Consider the following 26,752-nt stretch of genomic DNA (forward strand, 5'->3'; position numbering starts at 1 on the left):
CGGTTCCTCCTGCTCACAACCCCAAGCCCTCGCTGGCACTCCCCGAGGCTGTGAAAACATAGGGGATGACAGCTGTGGGCCAGGAGAGGCAGGGCAAGCCCACCCTCTAGCTCATGCCAGGTCGGGGCAGGCAGCCCAGGCCTGGGTGTCCTAGTCCAGGCACTGCCTGCCACATGGCCATCGTGCCAGGGAAACATCTAGTCTGGGCCCCAAGTCTGGAAGACCTGAGGCCTCTGTCCTCCTCTGTGCTTCCTGGTGACCATCGCGCGCTGGGTTGTCTGGCTGTTGGGTGCTCCTGAAACCTTCTGGATGGATGACCCCCTTTGAGAGGGGCCACACCTCTAGGCTCCCAGTCCAGTAAGTAAGGGGCAGGGCCCTGCTCTCCAGTCCCAGGCCATGCAGCATCACTGGTGGAGCAAGCACTTGGCAGCCACACCAGCAGGCAGAGCCAACTCCACCAAAGAAGTTCCCGCCTGGTGCTCCTCTACAGCCGGCCCCCAGCCCCCTCCCATTTGGATCCCTGGCTATTAGGACGGGGTGCCCCACTGTTCCAGTCTCCCAATGCAAGGGCCCCTCCCTCAGCGTACAGGAGAGTTAAGGCAGTGACCTCACTGGGAGGGGTCCAGAGAGATGCCACTGTTACTGGACAGAGCTCTACCCCCGGGCAATCCAGATAGCTGATCCTGGCTCTGCTGGCCACTTGCTGTGGGACTTTGGGCTGCCAGCTACCCTCTCTGAGCCTCAGTTTCTCCGCATGTATAAGCACGGGGATCCAGAGGAGCTGCCAGAGTAGATTCGTGTCCAGTCTGGGTTGGGTGCTCAGATTGCCATGACTCATGTCAAGTTTACCCTGAGTATTTTACTCTCTGAGTGTTTTACTCAGAGAGGCTGACCGAGCAAAGGTCATACAGCTGGGGAGTGAGGGTGGGGCCAGGATTCAAATCTGTCTAGCCATCCAGCCCTCTACTTAACCACCATTCCATGGTAGCGCAATGAACAGTCCTGCCCTCGAGGGGCTTATCAACCCACATGCAACCATGGGAGGTGAGCTGAGATACCTGAGGGCAAGGGGAAGCAGCTTTAGGAAGTCTGCAGCTAGGGGGCAATCAGGCAGGGGGTGGTGCTTCCTGGAGGAGGCCTCACAGTCCACCCACAAGCTTTGGGAAGGAGGTTCAGATGGGTGCCCACATCTCTTTCCTGAGTGTAGAGGGCTTTATCAAGGGAGGGCTGGCAGAAGATTGAGAGATTCCCTCTCTGTCGGTTGGTGGAGCCAGTTTTCCAGGAAGGCCCTCAGGCCCTGACAGGGAGCCATTGAGAGGTTGGGGGTTTCCAGGAAGAGGGGCCTCCCCCCAGCCCCAGCCCTACAGGCTCCTGAGCCATAACCGGAGAGAGGCCACATGCTCACCTCGTGTTTGTTGAGCCCATTGTCTGTGCCAGGCCCTGGGCCACAGGAGTGGACAGGGCAACGCCCCACCTCATTGCCCTGCAGGAGGTAGGCAGTTAACACATGAACACTTCAGTGAATAATACAGTGCCAGGTAATGATCAATGCCTTGAGGGAGTCAGGCTGGGTGGGGAATGGTAACTGCACAGACCAATGTCAAGCACAGTGGGAGTGCTGCGGTCCTTTGAAAGCGGGTGGGGTGTGCCAGCCTCAGGGCGGCTTCTTTCCAAAGCCCAACCCAAACAGATCGTAACTAGGACTTCAGTGGACACAGAAAGGACAGAAGAAATTTCCAGGAAGGGGACTGGATATGCAAAATTCCTGTAGCTAGGGAGGCAGGGGGACGTGAAGGCCTGGAAGACGCCCAGTGAGGCTACAGTGGGTAGATTGTGCAGGGCCTGGAGGCCACATGGAGGGCCTGTGTCTTTACACCAAGATGACTGAAGACATAGCCAGGGCAATGACATGCCATTTGTGCCTTTTTAAGAGCACACACTGGCTGTAGGGTAGAAAGTGGGTTGGGAGTTCCCATTGTGGCTCAGCAGGTTATGAACCCGACTAGTATCCATGAAGACACGGGTTCGATCCCTGGCCTCAGTGGGTTAAGGATCTGGCATTGCCACAAGCTGCAGATGCAGTTTGGATCTGGCATTGCTGTGGCTGTGGTGTAGGCCAGCAGCTGCAGCTTCGATTCAATCCCTAGCCTGGGAATGTCCATATGCCGCAGGTACAGCCCTAAAAAGGGGGAAAAAAAATAAGTGGATTGCATGGGAATAGAGGGCTTGGTTAGCCATTGCAGTTTCCACGTGAGCTGTGGTGGTGGCTTGGGCCAGGCTTGAGACAGAAAAGATGAGAAAAATAGATAGAAATGGGGGGGGGCACTTGGGAGGAGCCAGCGGAACTCGGGAGGCAGGGGTTGGAAAGGAGAGAGGTCGTGGTCCTATGTCCTAGGTCTCCTGTCCCCAGACCTGTCCCCGATGACCCCTCTCTCTCCTCCTCCCAGGCCTGCAGGTGCGAGAGGTACAGATCGAGGTGTCACGGCAGCAGGTGGAAGAGCTGTTCGGGCTGGAGGATTACTGGTGCCAGTGCGTGGCCTGGAGCTCTGCGGGCACCACCAAGAGTCGCCGGGCCTATGTCCGCATTGCATGTACGCCTTCCTGACATCCCCACCCCCCATTCCCCAGGTCCTTTCCCCTTCCCTGTGGGTCCTGGAGAGGGACTTACACACACACAGGCATCGGGGCACAGGGATGCCAGCTCAGAAGGATCTGAGGAGTTAGCTTGTGGGGCAGCAGCCGGTGTTGTCACTGCATTGGCATGGGTCACTACTGTGGCTTGGGTTCTGTCTCTGCCCCGCAAAAAAGAAACCAAAAAAAAAAAAACAAGAAGGCTCCACTATCCAGAACCTGTGGTACCTTTGGTCCCAGGATTTCTAATGGCCCCTTTTCAACTACTTTTATATGAGGAAGCTATCAACTTCCTTACTGTCCCAGGCCACTATGTGCTTAGGATTCCAGAGTCATGGAATGAATCCTGCTCCCCCAAGTCCACCTTTTGAGGCCCCTACTTTGGAAAAGAAATTCCCCAGGTAAAAGGCCAGGTGGCCCTGTGAATGTTCCCTTGATGTGCACTGCCACCTAGTGGCTAGAGTGGGGCACTTCAGGATCCAGCTCTGCCAGGCTGGCCTCCTCCCTGCCCCCGTCTGACTGTACCTGGGAACTCTTTCCCTTCTCCCAGACCTGCGTAAGAACTTCGATCAGGAGCCTCTGGGCAAGGAAGTGCCCCTGGATCACGAGGTTCTCCTTCAATGCCGCCCACCAGAGGGGGTACCTGTGGCTGAGGTGAGTGGGGACAAAGGGAAGGAACTCTGGGCAAGGCAGAAGCCAGCCAGGCATAATATTTACCACCAGCTGCAATGCCTCAGCCTCCCAGAGCTCTCCCATTTCACAGATGGGGATGTCAAGGCTAGAGACAGAGAAAGGGACTGCCAGCTCTGTAGAACTCAGCATGTACCAGACCCCAGCTGGGCCCTCCACAGCATAAATAACCCCATGGGATAGGGCAGAGCTGGGGCAGGAACCTCCAGGCCTCCTAGGAGTGACCATACACACTGTCTCCCTGACCCCAGTACCCAGGCGCCAGCTTTACGGACATCAAAGGGTCTCATAATGCTGTGTGTGAGCTGATCACGCCTTCCTGTACCACGTGGCCCGTGCATCCTGGGTAGGGCCCACCTGGCCCCTCACTGGCCCCCTCCCCATCTCCTGCTCCCAGCACTCGTGGTCCTGGAGTCAAGGCAGGGCATGGGGGACCATCATAGCTTTGCTGCCAGGGACCCTGGATTGGCAAGATGGGAGGACCCTGTGCTTCCAGCTCAGGAGCAGACCTCAGAACCTTGCTCTGATTACTTAGCCTTCTCCCTGCCCAGGCCACTGACTAGGAATGGGCTCAGACAGCTCTGTGATAGCTCCGACTTGTGGGACTCCCATACGTGCCCAGCACTCGGCACACTGGGCCTCATAGCAACCCTATAGGGTGCGGACGCAGCACTGGGACAGGTGAAGTGGTCGCCCAGGGTGATCTGGCTAGTGAGTGGCTGAGCTGGGATTTGCTAGGTAATCACTGCCGGGCCTCTCGCCCTGGCTAAGAGAGTCTGTTTGCAGAGTTGATGATGAAGACGTGTACTATTTAGTACTTACCATGAGCCAGGCATATTCTCTGCACTTTCTGAACACTAACTTGTTTCATCGCACCGCAGCTCTGTGGGTAGGTGCTATTAAATTCCATCTTAGGAGATCCTGTTGTGCCTCTGCAGGTCAAGAACCCAACATAGGTCCATGAGGATGCGGGGCCGATCCCTGGCCCCACTCAGTGGGTTAAGGATCCAGCGTTGCCATGAGCTGCAGTGTAGGCAGTCAGCTGCAGCTCCGATTTGACCCCTAGCATGGGAACTTCCATATGCCGCAAGTGCAACCCTAAAAAGAAAAAAAAAAAAAAATTCCATCTTAGATTTGATGGCATTGTAGACTTGATGAAATTGAGGCCAAGTGTAAGTCCCTTCCCAAGGCTGCCCAGCAGGTGGGTGATCGTCTCAACCATTGCATTCCGGCCCTTGGAGACCCTGTCCCCAGTGTTCCCGCAGGGTGGACCTGGATCCAATAGCTGTCCTGTCTATGATCAGGCCTCCCTTCCCCTCTAGAGACGTCACAGCCCTTGGGGTACAGGGGGGCAGGCACTGGGCCCTCACACCCCCAACCCTGCCCTTGCAGGTGGAATGGCTCAAGAACGAAGACATCATTGACCCCACCCAGGACACCAACTTCCTGCTCACCATTGACCACAACCTCATCATCCGCCAGGCCCGCCTGTCAGATACGGCCAACTACACCTGCGTGGCCAAGAACATCGTGGCCAAGCGCCGCAGCACCACGGCCACCATCATCGTCTATGGTGCGGCGCTGGGTGGGGGTGGGGAGAGAGGGCCTGGGGCCATAAGGCTCACCCGACCCTGCCTCCCCCGGGAGGCCAGCAGGGCCCTGGTGAACAGTAGGGGAGGAGGAGACCACAGAGGGGAGGTACCTTCTCCAAGATCACACAGCAAAGCTAGCGGTGACGTCAGGTCGTCCGGGGTCCCCATCCAGGAGCACTGTTCCCTTCTCAGGCCCTTTGCTTATCCCTGAAGAAGCCCCAGTTCTCTGGGAGTCGGGGCTGGGCAAGGCCCAGTCGGTATCCCCACACCTGAGCTGGTTGTTCTAGCAAAGTTAAGGACCGCCGCCCAGGCCCACAGGCTGTTCCTTGCTGTCCCCTTGGTAGCAGGGCCAGAGCCACAGCTGATTTGAGTGTTGGAGAAAGAGCCCTCTACTGGGTTCCAGTTCCGGGCCCTCGTCAATCACGGGGAGACACTGCCTAAGGGTCAGCTCCCTCTGGGCCTTCATTTGCCATCGTACCGTGGGGTAGGAATAGACCGTGACCTCCTGGCTGAGTCCCCTCTGGTGCTAACAGGTGCGGCCCAGGTATGCCCGCTGGTGTCTGAGTCCCCAGCCACATAGGCAGGAGGGGTCCAGCTCAGAGGGGCCTGGTCAGAGCTGGGGGTGGGACTTGGGAGTCCAAGGGGTGAAGAGCCAGCCCAACCACGTAACACCCTCTATTCTCACAGTGAATGGCGGATGGTCCAGCTGGGCAGAGTGGTCGCCCTGCTCCAACCGCTGTGGCCGAGGCTGGCAGAAGCGCACACGGACCTGCACCAACCCCGCCCCACTCAATGGAGGTGCCTTCTGTGAGGGCCAGGCCTTCCAGAAGACTGCCTGCACCACCGTGTGCCCAGGTAAGGCCACTGGCAGGGTGGCACCTTGCCCAGGCCCATCCCCTGCCACCGCCCTGTGTGCTGTGGTGTCTGCCAGTCAGGACAGTGCTCTCTCTCCCCACTGGGGATGGAGCAGAAGGTGCTTGTCGGGGGCACAGCTGAATGCTATGACCTCTGACCTCTAATTCTGTCCTGGGCTGTGGGAGAGATGAGGCAGAGGCTCTGAGCTACGTTTTGAGGGCTCTTCTGCCCTCCAAACCGATGGTTCTCAGCCTCATCCCCCCAGACCAAGGGCCCCGAGGTGCCCAGGGTCAGAGGACCTGTGCTCCGGCCCCTGACCGCCAGGCACACGCTGCTGCGACCCCCACCCTGCCTCGGTCCTCTTCTCTTTGTGTCTTACACTGAGTCCCCGATGGTTGGTCTGTGTTCTGTCTCTTTCAGATGTGGTTGCGTGAATGATGGGGTGTTTTCCACCTGTGTTTGTGTCCGTGTGACCACTTGTGCCCCAGGCCGTATCTGTGTGTGACCTTATGTGCCTGTTGGTGCTCTTTCCCCTGGTACCTGACTGCAGTGGCGTGTTGCGTGGATTTCTCTGGAAGGCCTGTGTGTACATCTTGGGTGCCTCTTTCCCTGCCATGCTGTATGTGTGTGTGTGCATGAGCGAGCATGTGCACTGCGGTGTTTTGCGCACGTGGCCCTGTGTGCATGTGTCTGTGCAATGGCGTGTTGCGTGGATTTCTCCAGAAGGCCGCCTGTGTGTGTCTTGGGTTTCTCTTTCCCTGCCACGCTGTGTGTGTGTGTTTGTGTGTGTGTGCACACGCATGTGCGAGAGCACGTGCACTGTTGTGTCCTCCACACATGTCTGTGTGTGCACGTGTCCCCACGCACCACGTGCTTTGCCCCCACAGTCGACGGCGCCTGGACCGAGTGGAGCAAGTGGTCAGCCTGTAGCACCGAGTGCGCCCACTGGCGCAGCCGCGAGTGCATGGCACCCCCTCCCCAGAACGGAGGCCGGGACTGCAGCGGGACCCTGCTCGACTCCAAGAACTGCACTGACGGGCTGTGCGTGCAGAGTGAGTCCTCGGGAGGTGGGGACTCTGGAGGCACCCCCAGTCCCCACTGCCCAGTCTGCAGTGGAACAGCCCCTCGGGGCCCCTGCACCCACCACATCCACGCCGTCTTCGCATCCCCGCGTCTTCCCGTCACCTGCTCCACCACCCTCCCCTGCCACCTGTGTCATTTCTTTCCTTTATTTCCCTCAACAGATAAGAAAACTCTAAGTGACCCCAAAAGCCACCGTAAGTCCCATTTCATGGCTGTCCTCTTTCCAAGGGGGGGATCCCGGGTTCCACTTGGCTGGCTTTTCTAGGAAGTGGGGTCCAGGGCAGGGCCAAGGGCAGGGAGAATTGAAGGTCTGGCCCACCAGCCCTCGGTGACACTGCACATGGCGTGGTCTCCCTCACGGTCAGGCAGGCAGCCCCTCAGCTGACAGAGGCCCTAGGACGCCCTCCTGACCCTCCTGTTGTAGAGAAGAAACTCAGTCTTAGAGAGAAGGGACGTCCCAAGGACCCAGCCAGGATTCGAGCCTGAATATCTGGCCCAAGCTGCTGACCTCAGCCCCGTCCCCTTTGTTTTCTGCTCTGGGACAGGCCAACAGGCAGGTCCCCACCTGTCCCTCCCAGGGCCCCTCACTGTACCCCCAGCAGCCTTCTAGGTTTCCTGGGACGCCCACTGCCCTGCTCAGCCCTGAGGGGCTCATCATCCAGCCCCTGGGGGCTGCGCTGTGTTAACGTTTGGGCAGATGGGCCTGTGGTAATTGACCCACAATTTCCGAATAATTCCAGAATTATAAAATCAGTGCTGAGGCCCTCAGTGCAGCTCCCGGGGGCAGTGGTGACTGATTAGATGGTGTAAATCACCAGATAAGTGGCCCCTGTGATTAGCAAAGCCATCAGGAGGCAGAGTCAGAGCCAGAGGCCAGAGCCCCCAGAGACGGGAGGACCCAGCCCTGGGGACCCTCACTGGCAGCTTTCTTGGGGAGCCCAAGAATGAGGGCTGCTGAGGAGAGATGGGAAGCCAGAGCAGGCAGACACCAGAGCTGAGAGCCATGCCCAACCTTGCTGAAGGCTTGGGCCTTCACAGGCCATGGGAATCGGAGGAGTCCAGGCAGGGAAAGTGGGCCTCCCCCTGCAGGGGCCCCCCGGGAGGGAGAGAGTGGTCAGGGGCTTCCTGGACCCCCCCAAAGGAAGCAAGGCCAGGGGTTGGGGGGTGCTGGCCAGTGTGGTAGCCACTAGCCATGTGTGCCTTTAAACTTATATTCATCTTCACTAAAAATAAATATATTTAAAAACTCAGTTCCACAGTCAAACTAGCCCCATTTTAATTGTTTAAGAGCCACACATGGCTGTGGTTATCTTGGGGAACAGCAGGGACATGGGAGATGCCCTCGTCGTAGAAAGTTCTGTTGGACAGCTCCACTTTAGACCCTGCCTCTAGACCCCAACGCCTCCCAGCCTGGCCGTGTGCAGTTATTTCTAGCCTTTCTGCAGCCTGCCCTGCCCCCCACCCAGAGCTGGGTGTCCTCCAGCCCAGCAGCCTGTCTGGGGTGGGGAGGGTGGCCATGGGTTGGCTCCCCGAGCCCCTTCTTCTCCCCCCACCTGCTCCCCCTTCTCCATCCATCACCATGCATCTCATTCCTTCTCTTGCTCCCCCGCCCCCTCCGCCTCCCACCCTCAGTGCAGAGTGGAAGGTGAGCGCAGAGCGGCTCCTTGCAGAGGTTTCTGGGAACCAGGACCTTGGGTCCTAAAGAGATTGCCACAGGCTGCAAGTGAGGCCCTGGGCGTAGATCTCAGCTTGAGCAGGACATTCAGTGGCCCCCGTGGCTGAGCCGCAGGCCCTGTCACCTCCTGGGCAGAGAGCAATGAATTAACTCCTGGGTGACCCAGAGTCCCTTTGCGTCTCTTTGCCACATCGAGAGGGAAGCAGGGCCCGGGTGATGGGAGTGTTTATAGACCATTTTATTTACAGAGACGATGCTCAGAGAGGTTCAAGTTTTGCCTGGCAGGCCTCAGACTAGAACCTAGCACAGCACCAGTCTGTCCCAGGCCCTGGCTCTCCCCAGGGACCGTGGGCCGCTCTGGCTCCCCCAGGGCCTGGGTCTCTGCCCCCCAGCCCTCACGCGGCCCTCCTGTCCCCGCAGTCCTGGAGCCCTCGGGGGACGTGGCGCTGTACGCGGGCCTTGTGGTGTCCATCTTCGTGGTGGTGGCCGTCCTCATGGTGGTGGCGGTGGTGGTGTACCGCCGCAACTGCCGGGACTTCGACACCGACATCACCGACTCATCCGCTGCCCTCACCGGCGGCTTCCACCCGGTCAACTTCAAGACGGCGAGGCCCAGTAAGGACCTGGGAGCACCCAGGGTGGCGGGTGCGGGCGGAGTACCCAGGGGCTGTGACAGCCAGACCAGAGCAGAGGCTCCGGACTCTTCTAGAGTTTGCTCCAAAGAGAACCGGATACGTGTGGATTAGAGAGATGCAGGAAAAGAAAGAAGTAACCCAGGAGCAATGGAGAGGGATTTTTGAAGGAGGGGAGCAGAGGGTAGGACGGGGCCGGTGAGGCACATCCAGGTCTAACTGCACCCCCACCCCCGGCAGCCAACCCGCAGCTCCTGCACCCGTCTGTGCCTCCGGACCTCACCGCCAGTGCTGGCATCTACCGCGGGCCCATGTACGCCCTCCAGAACTCAGCCGACAAGATCCCCATGACCAACTCACCCCTGCTGGACCCCCTGCCCAGCCTCAAGATCAAGGTCTACAGTTCTAGCACCACCGGCTCCGGGCCAGGCCTGGCAGACGGGGCTGACCTGATGGGGGTCCTGCCGGCTGGCACATATCCTGGTGATTTGGCCCGGGACGCCCACTTCCTGCACCTGCGCAGTGCCAGCCTCGGCTCCCAGCAGCTACTGGGCCTGCCCCGTGACCCGGGGAGCAGCGTCAGCGGCACCTTCGGCTGCCTGGGCGGGAGGCTCAGCATCCCTGGCACAGGTAGGTCCCTGCTCTGCTCGCCCATCAGCCTGGCCTCAGCATGTCTCCTAGACAGCCCCAGCCCTCACCCCGCAGAAGATAGGGCTTCCCTGATCCCATTTCACAGATAAGGAAAGCAAGGCCCAGGGAGGAGAAGTGATTATAAGATAGGAGACCTGGGGTCCAGGCCTGCCTCTGCCTTACTCTCTAAGCCTCAGTTTCACCATCTGTGAAGTGGGAAAGAATACCCTTCTGTTGTTCAGCAAACTCACAGAGTGCTGTTGAAAAGGCAGGCCTGCCCACCCCGGGTTGCAAAGCCAGCAGTTGACAAGTTCCCAGTGTCATACACGGAGCCAGCGCTGGAGCTGGCATTGGCACCTTCAGACTCTAGGTCTTTGCCTCATCTCCATACCTCATGGCAATGCCTATGGTATGGACAGCCCCTCTGTGGGCAGTGACCTGGCCTTTCCTTGCACCCTGTCCCCTCTCCCACTCCTTGCTGGTGACCATTGGGAGCTCAGCAGATGTCTTTCTCTTCCTGCTGGGGGCCAATTCCCCATGCCCTGTTCTAAGCCCCTGGACTCCCGCCCTCTCCTCCTGCTGACCTCCCTCTCTGCTTAGGGGTCAGCCTGCTGGTACCCAATGGAGCCATCCCCCAGGGCAAGTTCTACGAGATGTACCTCCTCATCAACAAGGCAGAAAACACCCTGTGAGTAGAGACCCTGGCCCCAGCCCAGCTGCCCCCTCCTCTACCTCTCTCTCTCTGCTGCTTGCCCACCTGGGGCTTCTAAGCCTGACCCTAAGGCCAGAAGTAGTTCTTCAGGGAAGACATTGATAGATCTTACTACGTCCACATTTAAGCCATGCAAAACCAGCTCAACAAACCCTAAAACTGAAAGCCAGTTGACTTGCTGGCTACAATATGGCAAAGGGCTAATATCCTCATGATGGAAAGAGGCTTTAGAGACCAGTTGGAAAAACAGAACGTGGCAGTTCAAAAATGGGCAGAGGGAGTTTCCGTTGTGGCTCAGTGATGAACAAATCTGATTAGTGGCCGCGAGAATGCGGGTTCGATCCCTGGCCTCGCTCAGTGGGTTAATGATCCAGCATTGCCAGGAGCTGTGGTATAGGTTGCAGACATGGCTTGGATCCTGCATTGCTGTGGCTGTGGTGTAGGCCAGCGGCTACTGTTCTGATTTGACCCCTAGCTTGGGAACCACCATATGCCACAGATTCGGTTCTAAAAAGTAAAATCAAAAACAAAAATGGGCAAAGGATGCGAACAAGTGATTCATACATACTGTCTCATACACATGGATACACACACTAGGTTATGTATGAGAAAATGTTTGAGTTAATTTGTTGTCGTAGAAATAGTAATTCAAACACCCATGAGACACTGGAAGTTTCTGTGCTCCGTGAACTGGCAGAGATATTTTCAGAAGTCATAATGCCCTCATACTGGCAAGAGTGTAGGCGTGCAGCCCTCCCATGGCGTGTTGGTGGAGGCATGGCTGGGCACCAGCTTTCCAGAGGGCATTTTAGCAACACCTCACCACAACATCCCAAGAGGGCAGAACCTTTGAAAATGGAAGCAAAGATTTGGCTGTGAGAATGTTGCGGTGTAATGGCAAAAATCTAACAGCCGCCTCAAAGCCATTTTTCTTTCATCTGTGGCCTCTGGGAGTGCAGGGGTGCAGACCTGCCTTCTGTCACCCCAGGAGCCGAGCCGGGGGGCAGGAGCCAGGGCACAGGAGCTGGGCACCATTCCCTCACGGCCTCCCTCCCACCCTCCACCCTGCCCCAGCCCGCTTTCGGAAGGGACCCAGACAGTATTGAGCCCCTCGGTGACCTGCGGGCCCACGGGCCTCCTGCTGTGCCGCCCCGTCATCCTCACGGTGCCCCACTGCGCCGAAGTCAGTGCTGGCGACTGGATCTTCCAGCTCAAGACCCAGACCCACCAGGGCCACTGGGAGGTGAGGAGCCATGGCTGGGGGCTGGGTCTTCTACCCCAACCTGGCCCAGGAGGCTCGGGAGCTGAGAGAAAGCCCCTTTCCTCCTGGCCCAACCTGGATAGCCCCTTCTAGGGCCTTGCCAGCGCATCCCCTTCACCCCCACTGTCACTCTGCAGGAGGTGGTGACCCTGGACGAGGAGACCCTGAACACCCCCTGCTACTGCCAGCTGGAGGCCAGGTCCTGCCACATCCTGCTGGACCAGCTGGGCACCTATGTGTTCACGGGTGAGTCCTACTCCCGCTCGGCCATCAAGCGGCTCCAGCTGGCCATCTTCGCCCCTGCCCTCTGCACCTCTCTGGAGTACAGCCTCAGGGTCTACTGCCTGGAGGATACACCCGTGGCGCTGAAGGTAAGGCCAGGCCATGGGTCCCCACACATGGGGACTTAGAGGCGCCTCCTCCCCAGCCAGCCAGCTGCCTGGTACCTTCCAGTGTCCCCCTCCCCGGGATCACGGTACCTTGCAGGCACCCTCTGCCACCATCAGCCTCATGCAGTCCTCCCTTCACTCATTCCTCAAACATTCAGATGGTGTCAGACCCTCAAGATAGATGAATCAGGCACAGCTCTGCCCTCTCCAAGCGGCAGGCTAGAGATGGGAGACAGATCACTGATGGAAGGCTGAAGGGACATCAGCCTGAGAGAGGCTCACAGGGCCTGGTTGTTGGGGAGGGGGTCTGAGAAGTTTTCACAGCAGAGCCGACCTTCGACCTGAGCTCCACAGGACAGGTGGGCGTTCCGGGCAGAGAAGGGAGAAGGGTGTTCCAGGAGCCAAAGCGGCTTACGCAAAGACAGGTGTGTTGTTCTCTGTGCCAAAGCATGCAGGGGTGTGAGAGATGGGACTCAGCCTCCCAGCAGCCTGGAGGCCATGCCAAGGAATTTGGAATCTATCCACTGGGTGGGGCCAGGGACCTAGTGGCACCTGTTCACAGATGCTCACTTGAAAACTCTGCTGCGGGGATGGGTAGACAAGAGGGAGGGAGACCAACTGGGAGGCTGCAGCTGGACCCTGAGTTAGACTGTGGACATCAGGCAGTGACAGCCACGAGGAGAGAGAACTAGACTGTGTGTTGAGTCAGTAGAATGGATGGAAGCTGTGATTGATGGATAGAGCCAAGGGAGAGGGGCAGGGTCAGGGCTGACATCCAGGCTCCTACCGGGTGCAAAACAGATGGGCAACGCCCCTAAGCGACGGGGGCCATGATGGATGGTGGCAGGTGCTGTACCACCCTGTCCCTCCAGAGGCCCTGTCCATCCTCTGCCCGGTCCTCTCACCAGTTCCCAGGAGCTCTGTCTCATCATGACCAACACTGGAATAGCACAGACCCTTGGCCCTGTTCAAACCCCTTTTCCTTCTTCACCCTCCCATCCCCTGCCTCTTCAAAGCCGCCTTCCTTTCCTGTAGCACCAGGCCTCCTCCCGCCCATGGTCTGTGGGCTCTTCCAGCTCCTTTGCCTCCCAGTCTCAGGGGACTTGTCTCCAGCTCCAAGTTGCCGACTGATGCAACACAGGCGAAAAGGCCTCATGGGAGAGCGAGTGTCTCCTGCTGGGACCAGGCTGGCCTGAAATTCCAGGAGGCCCATAATGGGTTAGAATCTTCTGGGAAATGCTCTTGCAGCCTGGATCTCTTGGTGCCAGGGCGCTAGCTAACCTCTAGTTATGATCAGAGACTAGAATGGAGAACAAGACAGAAGTTGCCACATTTTGGCTTGACAGCATTCCATGTTTAGTCATTCCCCATCCTTCCTTCCATCCATCCATTCATCCCTCCATCCAACTTGCTGCCCATCCGTCCATATACTCGTTCAGTCTATAATCCATCTGTCCATCCAGCCATCACTCATTCATCCGTTTATCTTTCCTTCCCTCTGTCCTTCTATTTATATACCTATCCATTTGTATATTCATCGGCACATTGTTTTCTCTGTCTGTCTCTATTTATCTATCCATCCATCAGCCCATTTATTTATCCATCTATCTACCCATTCATCCATCAGTCCGTCTATCTATTCAGTCATCTATAAATCTGTTCATTCATCCACCTGTCCCACTATCTGTCCGTTTATCCATCCATCCATCCATCCACATGGTACATCTTCTATGAGCACTTACCAAATGCCCAGCCTTGTGGCTCAGATGGATCCCCGCCTCCATGTTACACACTATTCCCTTTGCCCATAGGTGTCCCCAAACCCCAGAGTTGCAGCAGGAAAGGGCCCATTGGCCAGATATGGTGAGCTCCCCCTTCTTCCCCACAGGAAGTGCTGGAGCTGGAGCGGACCCTGGGTGGCTACCTAGTGGAGGAGCCCAAACCCCTGCTGTTTAAGGACAGTTACCATAACCTGCGCCTCTCCCTCCACGACATCCCCCACGCCCACTGGAGGAGCAAGCTGCTGGCCAAGTACCAGGTGAGCGCTGGGCCAGAGGATGGGGAGGGGGCACCCTTGGGCGGCTGCCTGGGAAGACCAATCCCCCCTCCCTGCCTCCTCCCTCCGTCCTGCAGCCTTGGTCCCCGTGGCCACCCCCAAGTCTCTGTCTCCCTACCATTCCTACCCGTGTCACACACTCCCCCGCATAAATGTCTGTAGACATCACTGTCACAGAGGCCTTACCATCTCCAAGAGCGTTCACGCCTGGCGGATTGTCCAGACTAATCTCTCATGGTCCATCCCTCTGTCCACGCCCATCTGTGTGACATCATTGAGTCCACAAGGCTTCAAGTCCCAGACACATGCATGCCCACATTCACATATTCAGACTTGTGTCTTCTCCCCCGATACACTCCCCTTCTCAGCTGAAGGGCCCCTGCCCAGCTCTTCCGCCTCAGCCCATCTGGATGGAGAGGCCCCCTCCCTTCCTGAGGCTGGCCCCCTTACCAGCCTCCGCCTCCATTCCCCTGGGATGGGGCCGGCTGGCCTCACCTCCTTGACCCTGCCCCCCTTCCTGCCTCCCCCAGGAGATCCCCTTCTATCACATTTGGAGTGGCAGCCAGAAGGCCCTGCACTGCACCTTCACCCTGGAGAGGCACAGCCTGGCCTCCACCGAGCTCAGCTGCAAGATCTGTGTGCGGCAGGTGGAGGGGGAGGGCCAGATATTCCAGCTGCACACCGTGCTGGCAGAGGTGAGGGCCGGGCACCAACACCGCATAGGGCTGAGGGCTGTAGACTCCAGGCTCCCCCTCCTCTGGGAGAAGTACCATCTCCCGCAGAGATGTGTCCCTGACCTCCCAGGTCTGAGCTGGGACTTGGTCCCTCTTTGCCCAGCTACAACTGTACTTGGCCTGTACCAGGCAGCTTAGGTTATCTACCAGATCTCCATAGCCACCAGGGAGGCAGCTGTGAGCATCCCCACCAGGGAGATGAGAAAGCAGGTTTTAGGGAGGGTGGGTATCACGGACTCTATATCAGGTCAAAGCTTGGCCCAGGCCTGTGGCTCTCCACCACTGTAATCCGGATTGAGGTTTATGAAACCTTCGCCACCCAGGGGGACAGCGCTAGGCCCTCCTTGCAGTGCAGGGTAAACAGCACTGAATAAAGGTCTAGACCCAGCTCTGCCACTGATTAGACATGTGACCATGGATAAGTCATTTCCCCTTTCTAGACTTTATTTTCCTTTGTGTAAAAGTGGGCCCATGTAGATTAGACCGTGGCTGAAGCCCCTGGTGGCTTCATAATCACAGATGGCACAGCATTAGCCCGGGCCGTGCATTAGCATGTGCACCCTGAGGGCGGGCAGGGGCCCTCTGCCCCTCTCACCCTTGCCCCCTGCCCTTCCAGACACCTGCTGGCTCCCTGGACGCCCTCTGCTCCGCCCCCAGCAGCACAGTCACCACCCAGCTGGGACCCTATGCCTTCAAGATCCCGCTGTCCATCCGCCAGAAGATATGCAACAGCCTGGATGCCCCCAACTCGCGCGGCAACGACTGGCGGCTGCTGGCGCAAAAGCTATCCATGGACCGGTGAGTGTCAGGGTGGCCTGCTCTGCTGAGACCACAGCCACCTCCCTCCCTTTGTCCCCAGTGGACAGGTGAGACAGGCAGCCTGACAGTCTAGGAGTGGGCCCACCCTTTGTGGTAGATCAGGACCTCAGGGTTGGCTCTGCTAAATCTAGAAGCCAGTTCCTTGAGGAGCATTGTGCTCAGAGCACTGGCCTGTGAGAATCAGGTCAAGCCAGAATACCAGCCAGGCATGATCACATCAGCAGCCCTGTGCCCAGGACAGAGCAGGTGTTCTAGAAATGCTTTCTGAGTGACACAGTACACCCTGGTGCCAAAACTTTTCCGGAGAGCTTAAAATGCTGGATAAATCTAATGGCAGTGGTCACCATTACAGTTATGGTATGCTTGCTTATTGAGAAATCATTTGATAAGCCTGCAGGGGGAGTTCCCATTGTGGCTCAGTAGGTTACAGGCCCACATAATCTCCATAAGGATGCAGGTTCAATTTCTGGCCTTGCTCAGTGGGTTAAGGATCTGGTGTTGCTGCAAGCTGCAGTGTAGGTCACAGATGCGGCTCAGATCCCGTGTTGCTGTGGCTGTGGTGTAGGCCTCAGCTGCAGCTCTGATTCAGCCCCTAGCCTAGGAACTTCCATATGTCATAGGTGCAGCCCTAAAAAGGAAAAGAAAAATAAATAAATACACCTGCAGGGGACAGGTACCATATATAAGACATCTTACCAGAAATAGGTGGGATTTATAAGGATGTCTGTGGCTTTGTTCCTACTATAGGGGAGTGCCTGGGGTGGGCAGAGACCAGGCAGAGAAGGAATGCGGAGGGAACGAGTGATGACTGATGATAAGCAGGACAGTTTCCGTTTTAGAGATGAGACTGAGGCTCAGAGAGGAGCAGTGATTTGCCTAGGGCCACACAGCCTGGGATTCAGACCCAGGATGGTGGGAGCCCAGACCCACAGTCCCAGGGCTCCTGGGAGGTACTCCCAGTGCCCCTCCACCCCAGGCTCCTGGGCAGTGCCGAGCATCTGGGGAGCCCAGTGTCCTCCTTTCCTCTCTCAGGTACCTGAACTACTTTGCCACCAAAGCGAGCCCCACGGGTGTGATCCTGGACCTCTGGGAGGCTCTGCAGCAGGACGACGGGGACCTCAACAGCCTGGCAAGTGCCTTGGAGGAGATGGGCAAGAGCGAGATGCTGGTGGCCATGACCACGGATGGGGACTGCTGAGCCGCCCCAACCCTGTGCATGCTGGGAGAGACCAGCAGGGGGCGGGCACAGGCCGCCGGGGCAGCCTCTTGTGGGGCAGTTGGGCCTCCTCACAGCCAGAATGGCCCCCCTCCTCCTCCCCCTGCCCCGCCCCCAGACCACGACCAGCCTTAGGAAATCCCTGGACTTTGCTGCTGGGAGGACCCAGCGTTCCTTCTCCACCCCCTGCTGACTTTCCTGACATCAGACCTCTGTGCAGGAACTGGGACGGGGCTGAGGCCTCTGGAGGCAGCTAGGGGAGCAGGGAGGTGGCCCTCCCACCCTCAGCCCCCGGGCCCTCGAGGGGGCCTCTGTTTGAGCTGCGTTCTTCATTTTCCTCCCCGGTTATTAATTTCTCCCTCCTCCCTAAGCCCCTTTCTCCTTTCATGCCATTTTCCTCTTTGAAGAGTCAAGTACAATTCAGGCGAGCTGCTTTCTCCTGTCCACAAACAAAAAGGAAGAGGAAAAAAAAGAAGGAAAGACAGAAAGCTTCAGACCACTAGTCAGGCTCAAAAGAGAAGAAAAACACCAAAACCATAAGGGAAAAGAAAAAACCCAGTTTCTTAGGAAACGCCAATGATTTATTATCCAGATATTTGGATAAGTCCTTTTTAAGAAAAAAGAAAGAAAATGAAAAAAACAACACACACAAAAAATAGGAAACACTTTTCTTGAGTGTGGATGAGTGTGGGCATGCTTGTGGTTCTGGCCAGGAGCGTGTGTGTGTGTGTGCGTGTGTGTGTGTGTGTGTGTGTGTGTGTGTGTCTCTGTGTGTGTCAGAGAGAGAGAGAGAGACTAAACAGGGAACACTTTGCTGCTAGTGATTCCATCTTCGACTGCATTCTAACAAGGCCCCAGCTTCCCCTTCCCCAGGGTCAGATGGGGTTTGAGCCATGGTCCCCTGTTTCCCTCCAAAATCTTAAGTGAATGCTGATCGGGAAAGCCATGGAGCCCTGAGGCCGGAGTGGAGCGAGGTCTTCCCTCCCTCTCACAGCCCCAGGTGGACCCCTCAAGGCTCCTCTGGGCTCCCAGGGATCCAGATTCAGAGGCCCCGGCAGGGAAATAGGAGAGCCAGCCCAGCTTGGAGCCAGAGAGAATTTCCAGTACTGTGGTCTCGTGGCTCCTGCAGAGGGGAGACGGCCCAGGAGGGGGGCCCTAGCAGAGAAAGAAGTCAAGGATGAGAATTCCCCACAGACACCTCTCTCCCTCACCCAAGGTCGGAGTGGGGTGCAGCCGGAATCCGCCCCCCCAGCAGCCCCCAGACCAGGAGGGCTGCCATAGGTTGGCATCTTCTTAATGCCCAGGAATCCAGGATCTGTCCTTTTTCAGCCTCGATTTCTCCTTCTGTAAAACCGAAGGGGTGGATGGGAGGGCCTCTAGCTGCAGAAGCCTGAGCTTCTGGGGTTGGTGTGGCTTTGAGGATGGGCTAGCAGGCAGCCCTGCAGCACGGGAGGCTGGGAGGTAGGCTGCCTGGCCGCGCTTCACGTGCCAGCCCGCCGTGGAGGAGGGAGGGTGGAGGGCTGTCTTCCCAGAGCTCATCTCCACAGGCACCTCCCTTCCACCCTCTTCTCACCCCTCCTCTGCCGTCTGGGACTGTTTGAAGTCAGCTTTGATAAGCAAAGTTGGTGGCGTGGAGGATTTCCAAGGGCCCATCAGGGTCCCTCTTTGGCCGTCTGCTGGTGGCTGAGACCAGAATCTTGAGCCAGCACAGAGGCTTCACATCAAAGGGACTCTCTTCCTTGGCGCCCAGGGCAAAGCAAGTGCCAGCTCTAGGCACTGACCCCAGGGCTTGCCCCAGCATGTCCTCGAGCCGCTCCTGGGACTGGCCTGGGCATATCCTGGCATTTGAAAGTCTGGTCTCCTGGGAGGAAAGCAGTGGGGTAGTGCCAGCCAGTGTCCCTAGCATGGCTTCCCTGCTGTGTACTCGGGGGCTTATGGGAATGAGGGGGTCTCACCACCCAGCAGCCCCCCCTGGGGAATGGCCTGGCTCTGGACAGTCAAGGGCCTGCTGGTGTGAGAGAGGCTTCCTTTTTATCAGGGCTGCTAAAGAGGCCAGGCCCGCATCAAGTTTGGGCCCCTGAGGCTGCAGGCCCAGCCTCCCTGCTCGCCTCTGGTCTGGGCTGTGTGGTCCATGGCCTTGAGGGCAGCTTCACCAGTGCCGTGAGGGGCTTTCCTGGTGCTCTTCTCAGGCCCTAAAATGCCCACAGGCAGCCTGGGGTCCAAAGACCGGCCCTGATGCTCCAGCTTTGCCATTACACTGCTGTGTGACTTCAGGCATATGACTGCCTTCTTGGGGCCTCTTTTGCTTTTTATATCTAGACGGCTCCACAGCTGCTATCTGAGGGCCCTTGGGGTTTGGACACATGGCCATTCTGGGCTGCTGATGAGAACCCTGGTGGGTTGAAGTTGACCGTGGTCTGCCACGCCCCTTCTCCCTGCCCACCCTCGCCCCTCCCGCCAGAAGTCGGCTTCCTCAGTGCCCAGACCCAGTTCTTGGTGGGTGAGGCCAGACCAGCCACCCAGGTGCCATTTCTAATCTGGTTTCCAGAAACTGTGTACCAGGGCCTGGAGCACAGAACCAATTGACTGAAGCCTCCTGGGAGGGTTCAAACTGTTCAGCTATATAAGAAAAGCCTGGACAGGATTTGCGGGCCCCATCCATCTGCTGCGGCAGCCGTGACTTAGTCTGCACGCTACCCATCTCCAGGTGGGATGGAGGTTCTCCCTTCATTCGGGCCTGAGAGGCAGCCGCACGCAACCTGAGTGCCTTGGGAGCGACAGATTAAGTGCCGCTTCAGGGCCCTCGCGGTGTTTCCCTCTCATCTCTGGGGTGTGCTTGCGCGTGCGTGCGTGTGTGCGGGTGCTCTTATCTGTGGGCACATCAGCGTGCCCCACCCGGAACTCGTCCCCACCTGTGTGTGAGTGTGTGTCCTCCTCACGTCCATGCTGGGCCACCTGGAGGTCGGCGTGCCTGTTTTTGCCTCTCTGAGTCCACAGGGTCCGTCAGTGTATCTTCTATGTGCCTCTCCCTCCACCTTCTCCTGCAGTGCCCCAGGCTCCGGAGGGACCCTCCCCATCTTCGGGATGATCCAGGGCCCTCTAGTCCCCTTTCCCTAGCAACCAGGCAGCTGAGCCAGGTCCCTTAGCAGACGCTTTGAGGAGAGGTGACCAGGAGCCTGGGTACAGGGAGCACCTCCCCTCGGGGCAAAGGGCTGGACCACCTGCTTGGGCCGTGGATGTGGTTATATGCCTGGCGCCGCAGGGCTGCAGGGCTGGCCCCAATCCCACCTCTGTTCATTCTGTAAACTACAGCCTGTAAATAACACTTAGCATTCCTATTGTAACAAAATTAATTTTTATGAAATAAATTATATTTCCTAGTCTAATAAAAAAAAATCAGGTTGTATTCTGCTATCTTCTTGACTGTCTTTCTGTCTGCAGTTGGGAATGACCTGCCTGCTTTTCTCCATATTCCATGAGTTTGGAGCAGGCGGTCATCGTCCGAGCTCTCTGAGCTCCTGGAAATGATCAAGTTCAACTGCCTAATTTTGCAGAAGGGAACACTGGCCCAGAGAAGAGTAAGAACTTCCCTGTGGTCACACAGCAAATGAGAGCCCATGCTGGCTCCAGATCCCAGTCCCTGCTCCCCAGATCTCAGTGTATAAGTGTTCCTGGAATGTGTTTGGGGGCAGTCCTTTGAGCCTACTATAGCCTATGTCATGGGCAGGAGGGGTGGCAGAGGTGACGCCCTCAGTGTTCCTGTCTGCCTGTGAGAAGTTCAAAAAGGTGTTTCCCAGCTGGAGCTGAGGCTGAGGTCATTTGAGAGCATTCACCTGAAACATAAGTAAATTGTGCTGGCAGAAAGGGCATGATGGGCAGGCTGGGGTTGTGTGACTTTGGACCCAAGGTGGCCACGCACGGTTGGGCAGGTTACACACTGGACAAGAGTGCTGTATCTAAGGGGGAGGGTGGTGCCATTCCCACACAGATCGTAGACTTTACTTTTTATCCAGAGAAATCATTTTAATTAAATCTACCCAACACAAACCCATCTGATAGGTCTTTAACCCTAAAAACAATGAAAGAAAAGCAGACCCTCAATAACTAAAAGATGCAATAGAAATTTTACACTCCCAAACATGACACATTTTGATCTTTCTTCAGGTTTTTGTTCAGTCTTTTTGTTCAAGTAACATACAGTGGGTTTTGTTTCTTATCCAGTCAGAAAGGCTTTGACTTCTGTTGAAATATCAGATATTAGCATAACAGTGTAAATCAACTATACTATAATTTTTTTTTTCTTTTTTGTCTTTTTGCCATTTCTAGGGCTGCTCCCACGGCATATGGAGGTTCCCAGGCTAGGGGTCGAATCGGAGCTGTAGCCACCGGCCTACTCCACAGCCACAGCAATGTGGGATCCGAGCTGCATCTGCAACCTACACCACAGTTCATGACAACGCCGGATCCTTAACCCACTGTGCAATGCCAGGGATCGAACCCACAACCTCATGTTCCTAGTCGGATTCGTTAACCACTGAGCCACAACGGGAACTCCAACTATGCTATACTTTAAAAAAAGAAATGTTTAATCCTCCCATATTTAATTACCAATAGTTGGGTTTAAACAGATTGTAGACTGGTATATTTACTATGAGATGTTCCCAGCAGGTGGCAGTAAGAGGGTCTTGTTCTAAGAACATCAACATCTTGGTGTTAATTTTCCTTGGTGTCTTGAGGTGATGGTTTTTTGGGTTTTGGTTTGTTGTTTTAATTTACTTGTCAGCAGCCCTGGTCCACTCTGCCCTGTGGACCTCTGGTCCCCTGCATGAGCTGAGTGTGTTCCCGGCATTTTCCAGCAGACACTGCCTACTCTGGGTGGATTCTGTGATCTCTAAAATTTGTAGTGAGGGAGTTCCTGCCGTGGCTCGGTGGTCCGAACCCGACTAGTATCCATGAGGATGTGGGTTCAATCCCTGGCCTCGCTCAGTGGGTTAAGGATCCGGCATTCCTGTGAGCTGTGGTGTGGGTCACAGACACCGCTCAGATCCCATGTTGCTGTGGCTGTGGTGTAGGCCAGTGGCTACAGCTCCAATTTGACCCCTAACACAGGAACTTCCATGTGCCTCAGGCACGGGCCTAAAAAGACAAAGATAAAAAATAAAATAAATAAAATTAAGTTTGGAGTGAGAGCACACACTGGCTCGGGAATAGAGTCATAGCACATTAAAGGCTCTGAGAAGGCCTGTGGAAGAAGCTGATTTATAATACTGGTGTCCCAGATGTTTTTGGTCATGGAGTGCTTTTTTAACCCTTTCATGCCCAGAAAGTCCCTGCCAGCTCTGACTTTCAGGGATCTGTGGCTCTAGGGCAGGTGCCAGTTATTGTCTGGCTGTCCCCCTGGGGGTAGGGAGCAGCTGCAGTCTGGGTCCTCTGGGAGTTTATGGCCTAGTGGGGGAGGCAGGATAAGCAAGGTACATACATGCACACAGACCCGCCACTCAGACTGTCATTGGTTCCTGGAACCAGAGTACCGGGGGCCATCACATTCCTCTGTGTGTGTGTGTGAAGGGAAAGGAGGTTTAGCCTGAGATGGGGCAGCAGCCCAGGGAGCAGTGGGTAGAGTCAGGTGTGGGGCAATCATTTCATATAAGTAGCCCCCACAGGCAGGTAGATTATCTGGGGTCCCCTCGCCCTCTGCCCACCACCCAAGAAGGAGGGCCCCACTTGCTACCTTCTCCTTGATGGCGTGCAGAGTTCAGGCTGAAAAGCAGGGGACCTGGGTTCCAGTCATGCTGTGGGGGCCACTGTCCCTTCCCAAGCCTTAGTCTTCCCATCCATGCAATGGGGGCCTTAGACCTGCTGTTCTGTATGTTTCCTCTGGCTGGTCTGGTTCTAGAATTTGGGGGGAGGGTCCTTATTCTAGGCAGGGGTGTGACAGCCCCACCCCTTGGCCCCTCTGTCACCGTCCCAGGGTGGATGAGGGGAAACTAGGAGCAGTAGGCAGAAGATGGGTTGGTTCCAACCCTGTGACCACGTGGCTGCCCAGGGAGGCGCCCGAGAGCAGGGTGGTGAGGTGACAAGGCTGCCACACAAACCGGCCAAACTGACACAACCAGCAATCTTCAAGTCACTGCTGTTGCCCCTGAGGGTTGCTGGGTGTGGGCGGCCACAGGCTGCCCCTTCCTCCACGGAGGGCCACAGGGACAGAAAAATCCATTCCAGCTCCACCAATGGCCTGAGATCCGACTCAGGAAGACCTCGTCCAGTTCTGTTTAGCAAATTTTCAAAAATTCAGCCTATTTGAATTCAAAATATGATACATGCTTATGGTTTAAAAAAAAAAGATACAAAAGAATAGGTGAAAAGTAGATCCCCTCCTTCTCCTGTCTCATCCCCTTCCCTCCCCCATAGAGGCAATTACGACTTTTCTTATATATCCTCTCAGGAAGATCTATGCATATACAAACATATCTTTGTTCTTGTAAATATTTAAATACAGTGGGTTTGATCCAAGAGTCTCAACCCCTCAAGGTATAAACATGAAATAGTTTTATTTTTTCCAATAACTGCTCGGAAATTCATTTTGTCGACACCATCTTTCCCTCTGGATAGCAGCCTCCCTTAACGATGTCTCCGTGGAGATCTCTAACTTTTCCCTCCCTTGCTGTTATTAAGATAGATTCATTTTGGAGGCTGAGGCTCAGCCCATCCATCTTGGAACTCCAGCCTCATCTTTAACTAAGGCCCCGGGAGCGCCCTCTACAGGCCACTTGGGGTGGTACTGCCTGCTCTCCAGGCCTCCCGAACCCACATCTCTTTATAGCCCCAGCCAGCCACTCCCTTCTCCCAACAGAGGGACCTCTTCCACCCTCCCGGCTTTCTCCCTGTCCTTTCGTAGGAAAAGCTGCCATGAAGCTGGTTGTCGCCTCCTGCACCAGGTACATGCATGTCACACCAAGACCCCAGCCTTCTCCAAGGTGGGCACAGAAAATTCTAGGGAACTTCCTCAGCAGGTTGCTATTTGTAACCTTGATCCTTGCCCTGGACCAACATTCCAGGGACAGGAGGCACTCAGATTAGGGACTCCCAGGCCCTGATATTTCCAAACCCAAACCAGTGGCACAGGGAGCGGCAGCACATCTGACATGGCCCACCCCTGGGTATCAAGCCCAGGTAGCACACTCTGCCCTCGGAGCCGCGGCCAAGGGGGAGACTGGGAAACAAAGGGGCAAGGGGACTGAGGAAACTCAGAGAGGCTCTGACCAAGCCTGGGGGTCCACAGAGGCCTTATGGAACAGCAATGTTTTAGGACACTGGGGTTGGTTTCCCTGAGGCAGTTTCTCAATCATGCCTTTTTGTGGGAGATGCTTTCAGGCAAAAGTCAGCAGCAACTTTCTTTTATGAAACTTCTTACGAAGAGGCTGATGTCCTTTGAACAGGTGATGGACCAGATGTGAAGGCCATTGTGTGCCAGAAGTGCTGAAGTGGCCTCAGGGTCCTACCTGGGTGGGTGTTTGGGTGTGAGCTGGTGTCCTCTCAACCACCCTAACCTGGGAGATGGGGGGCGGGGGCGGAGGGAAATCCAGGAGAGGGGGCACTAGTGAGTCTGTGCTGGTCCAGCAGCCTCAAGGCACCAGCACAGACCTCACTGTGGGTGATTTGAATCTGTCCATCCCGGTTCCTCCGCCTAAGCAGCTTCCTCAGGAGAGGGTCTGGGATGCCTGGAAATTCAATCAATAGTTATTGATCTCATCCATAGACCGGCACAGCCTGGTGAATCAGACCTGGACTCGGCACTCGGGCAGTTCATGGCAGGATAAAAAGCAAGTTCCCACAGCTGGTACATCAGAGCTGCAGTTAGCCGGTAGGAAGCACCGACAGAGCACCAGGGAGCAAGAGGAAAGGAGGGGTCATCCAGCTGCTGCTTTGAAAGGCGTGGTATGTAGGCAGGTGGAGAGCAGAGGGCCGGGTCCAAGGGCCCACCAGGTGGAGGGAAGAGTAGGATTGCAAGTGCCTGATCACAAGTACAGAGGCGAGGACACCCACGGTGGAGGAGGGGCCTCATGGAGTCAGAGAAGCAGGGGATCAGCCTGGGAGTCTGGGAAGGACACACCTGTGTCCGACACACCTGTCCCAGGAGCATGGCTCCCCATAAGGTCACCCTTTCTAGGTTCCCAGCCCGCTGACAATGGAGTCAGCCTCAGGGCTTTGTCTGTGGGTCAGGGGGGTCTCCTGGATCCACACTGCTAGGTCACGGGAAAAAGAGAAGCAGCCTCATCAACACTCCACAAAGAGGAGTTTCCATCGTGGCTCAGTGGTTAGCGAATCCAACAAGGAACCATGAGGTTGCAGGTTCGATCCCTGGCCTTGCTCAGTGGGTTAGGATCTGGTGTTGCCATAAGCTGTGGTGTAGGTCACAGACGCAGCTCGGATCCCGTGTTGCTGTGGCTCTGGTGTAGGAGGGCATCAAATCAGCCCCCACAGGAGTTCCCATCATGGCTCAATGGTTAATGAATCTGACTAGGAACCATGAGGTTGTGGATTAGATCCCTGGCCTTGCTGTGGTATAGGTTGCAGATGCGGCTAGGATCCCGCGTTGCAGTGGCTGTGGTGTAGGCCGGCGGATACAGCTCTGATTATACCGCTAGCCTAGGAACCTCCATATGCTGCGGGAGCGGCCCTAGAAATGGCAAAAAAGACAAAAAACAAAACAAAACAAAAAAAACACTCCACAAAGAAAGGTGCCCTCTGGTCTGTCTGTTGGAGCATAAGCTGTCTCAGCATATTGTCCACTTTCCACTTTCTTAGCAATGAGGCTCTCCACCCAAGAGAAACAGGAGGATAACTGTTCAGTTAACTGGCCTCTCTCATTTGGCCTCGGTACCACAGGAAGGCGATAGGGGGAAGGGGCGACTCTGGCTCCCTGGAGCCCACACAGCCCACTGGGAGGGGTCAGCCCTCCCTGCTATGGCTCAGACCATGGCTGCCAGGACTGCTCCCTCCTCCTGCTCTTAGAAACCAGAAATCAGGATTTGTAGGTGAAATGGTTCCACTTGTAATTATTGGCTCAAATTTCTTTAAATATTATGTAGGTCAAATAAGACCCACCTGGTTTGTGCCCTACTGGGCCGTGGGGAACTGGGGAGAGGTTTTGAAGCAGTGGAGGGTTAGGCTCAGAGCTTCTCTGGTTCCAGGCTCTGCTGCCTGGGATGGGGTCCCGAGCCCCTGGCCCTCTCTGCAGATTGCCAAGAGCCCCCTGCCTGGGCACTGCTTTCCCCAGGTTGCATCACAGGGACAGTGGCACCTGCCCCAGAAACCCCTCCTGCATCTCTCCATGGGATGGCAGCCTCGGCTGGTCCTCTTCCCAGGAGCTTCTCGTCTGCCTGATGAAACCCAGGGCAGGGCTAAGCTGCCAGCCCTCAGGTCCCAGCAATTCCCAGATGACCAGGTGCTCAGGGACAGATGCCCTGTGCTCACACCAGTAAATACTGTGATTACCCAGGGGGCTTATACTGGGCAGAGGCTGCCCCTGAGAACTGCAGGGCTGCACTGGGATCCATTTCCCAGAATTATAGGAGGGCAGAGGTGGGGGGGGGGGTCCTTGGCCATTACCTAATTTACCCTCACTGGATGCCAAAATTCCCTCCACAATGGCCCATGCAGGCACTTAACCAGTCTCTACTTAAATACCTCCAGAGACGGAGAACTCACAACTTATTAACAGTAATAATAACAGCTGGCATTTATTGAATGCTAATTTATTTTCGCTGTAGGGGC

General features: G+C 56.2%; 1 protein-coding gene across 4 annotated transcripts in view; it reads left to right on the plus strand.

Moving 5' to 3' along the window:
- The window catches only part of UNC5B (unc-5 netrin receptor B), an 87,985-nt gene extending 67,604 nt beyond the window's left edge, over positions 1 to 20,381 (plus strand). For 2 of the 4 annotated variants that reach the window (XM_005671044.4, XM_084993224.1), the window contains exons 3-16: positions 2,448 to 2,591; positions 3,182 to 3,285; positions 4,714 to 4,894; positions 5,601 to 5,768; positions 6,656 to 6,820; positions 8,947 to 9,141; positions 9,399 to 9,788; positions 10,389 to 10,476; positions 11,575 to 11,743; positions 11,899 to 12,132; positions 14,039 to 14,188; positions 14,737 to 14,901; positions 15,557 to 15,738; positions 16,792 to 20,381. In XM_005671044.4, coding sequence (XP_005671101.2) covers positions 2,448 to 2,591; positions 3,182 to 3,285; positions 4,714 to 4,894; positions 5,601 to 5,768; positions 6,656 to 6,820; positions 8,947 to 9,141; positions 9,399 to 9,788; positions 10,389 to 10,476; positions 11,575 to 11,743; positions 11,899 to 12,132; positions 14,039 to 14,188; positions 14,737 to 14,901; positions 15,557 to 15,738; positions 16,792 to 16,957 — 2,501 coding nt within the window. In that variant the 3' untranslated portion in view covers positions 16,958 to 20,381. 4 annotated transcript variants of the gene reach the window in all.
- Positions 20,382 to 26,752: the final 6,371 nt, after the last annotated feature.

This window comes from Sus scrofa, chromosome 14 (assembly GCF_054392235.1).
Source record: "Sus scrofa isolate SSC_HxYL_T2T_F1_AM1 chromosome 14, Sscrofa_HxYL_maternal_Yorkshire_Landrace_v2.0, whole genome shotgun sequence".
NCBI lineage: Eukaryota > Metazoa > Chordata > Mammalia > Artiodactyla > Suidae > Sus > Sus scrofa.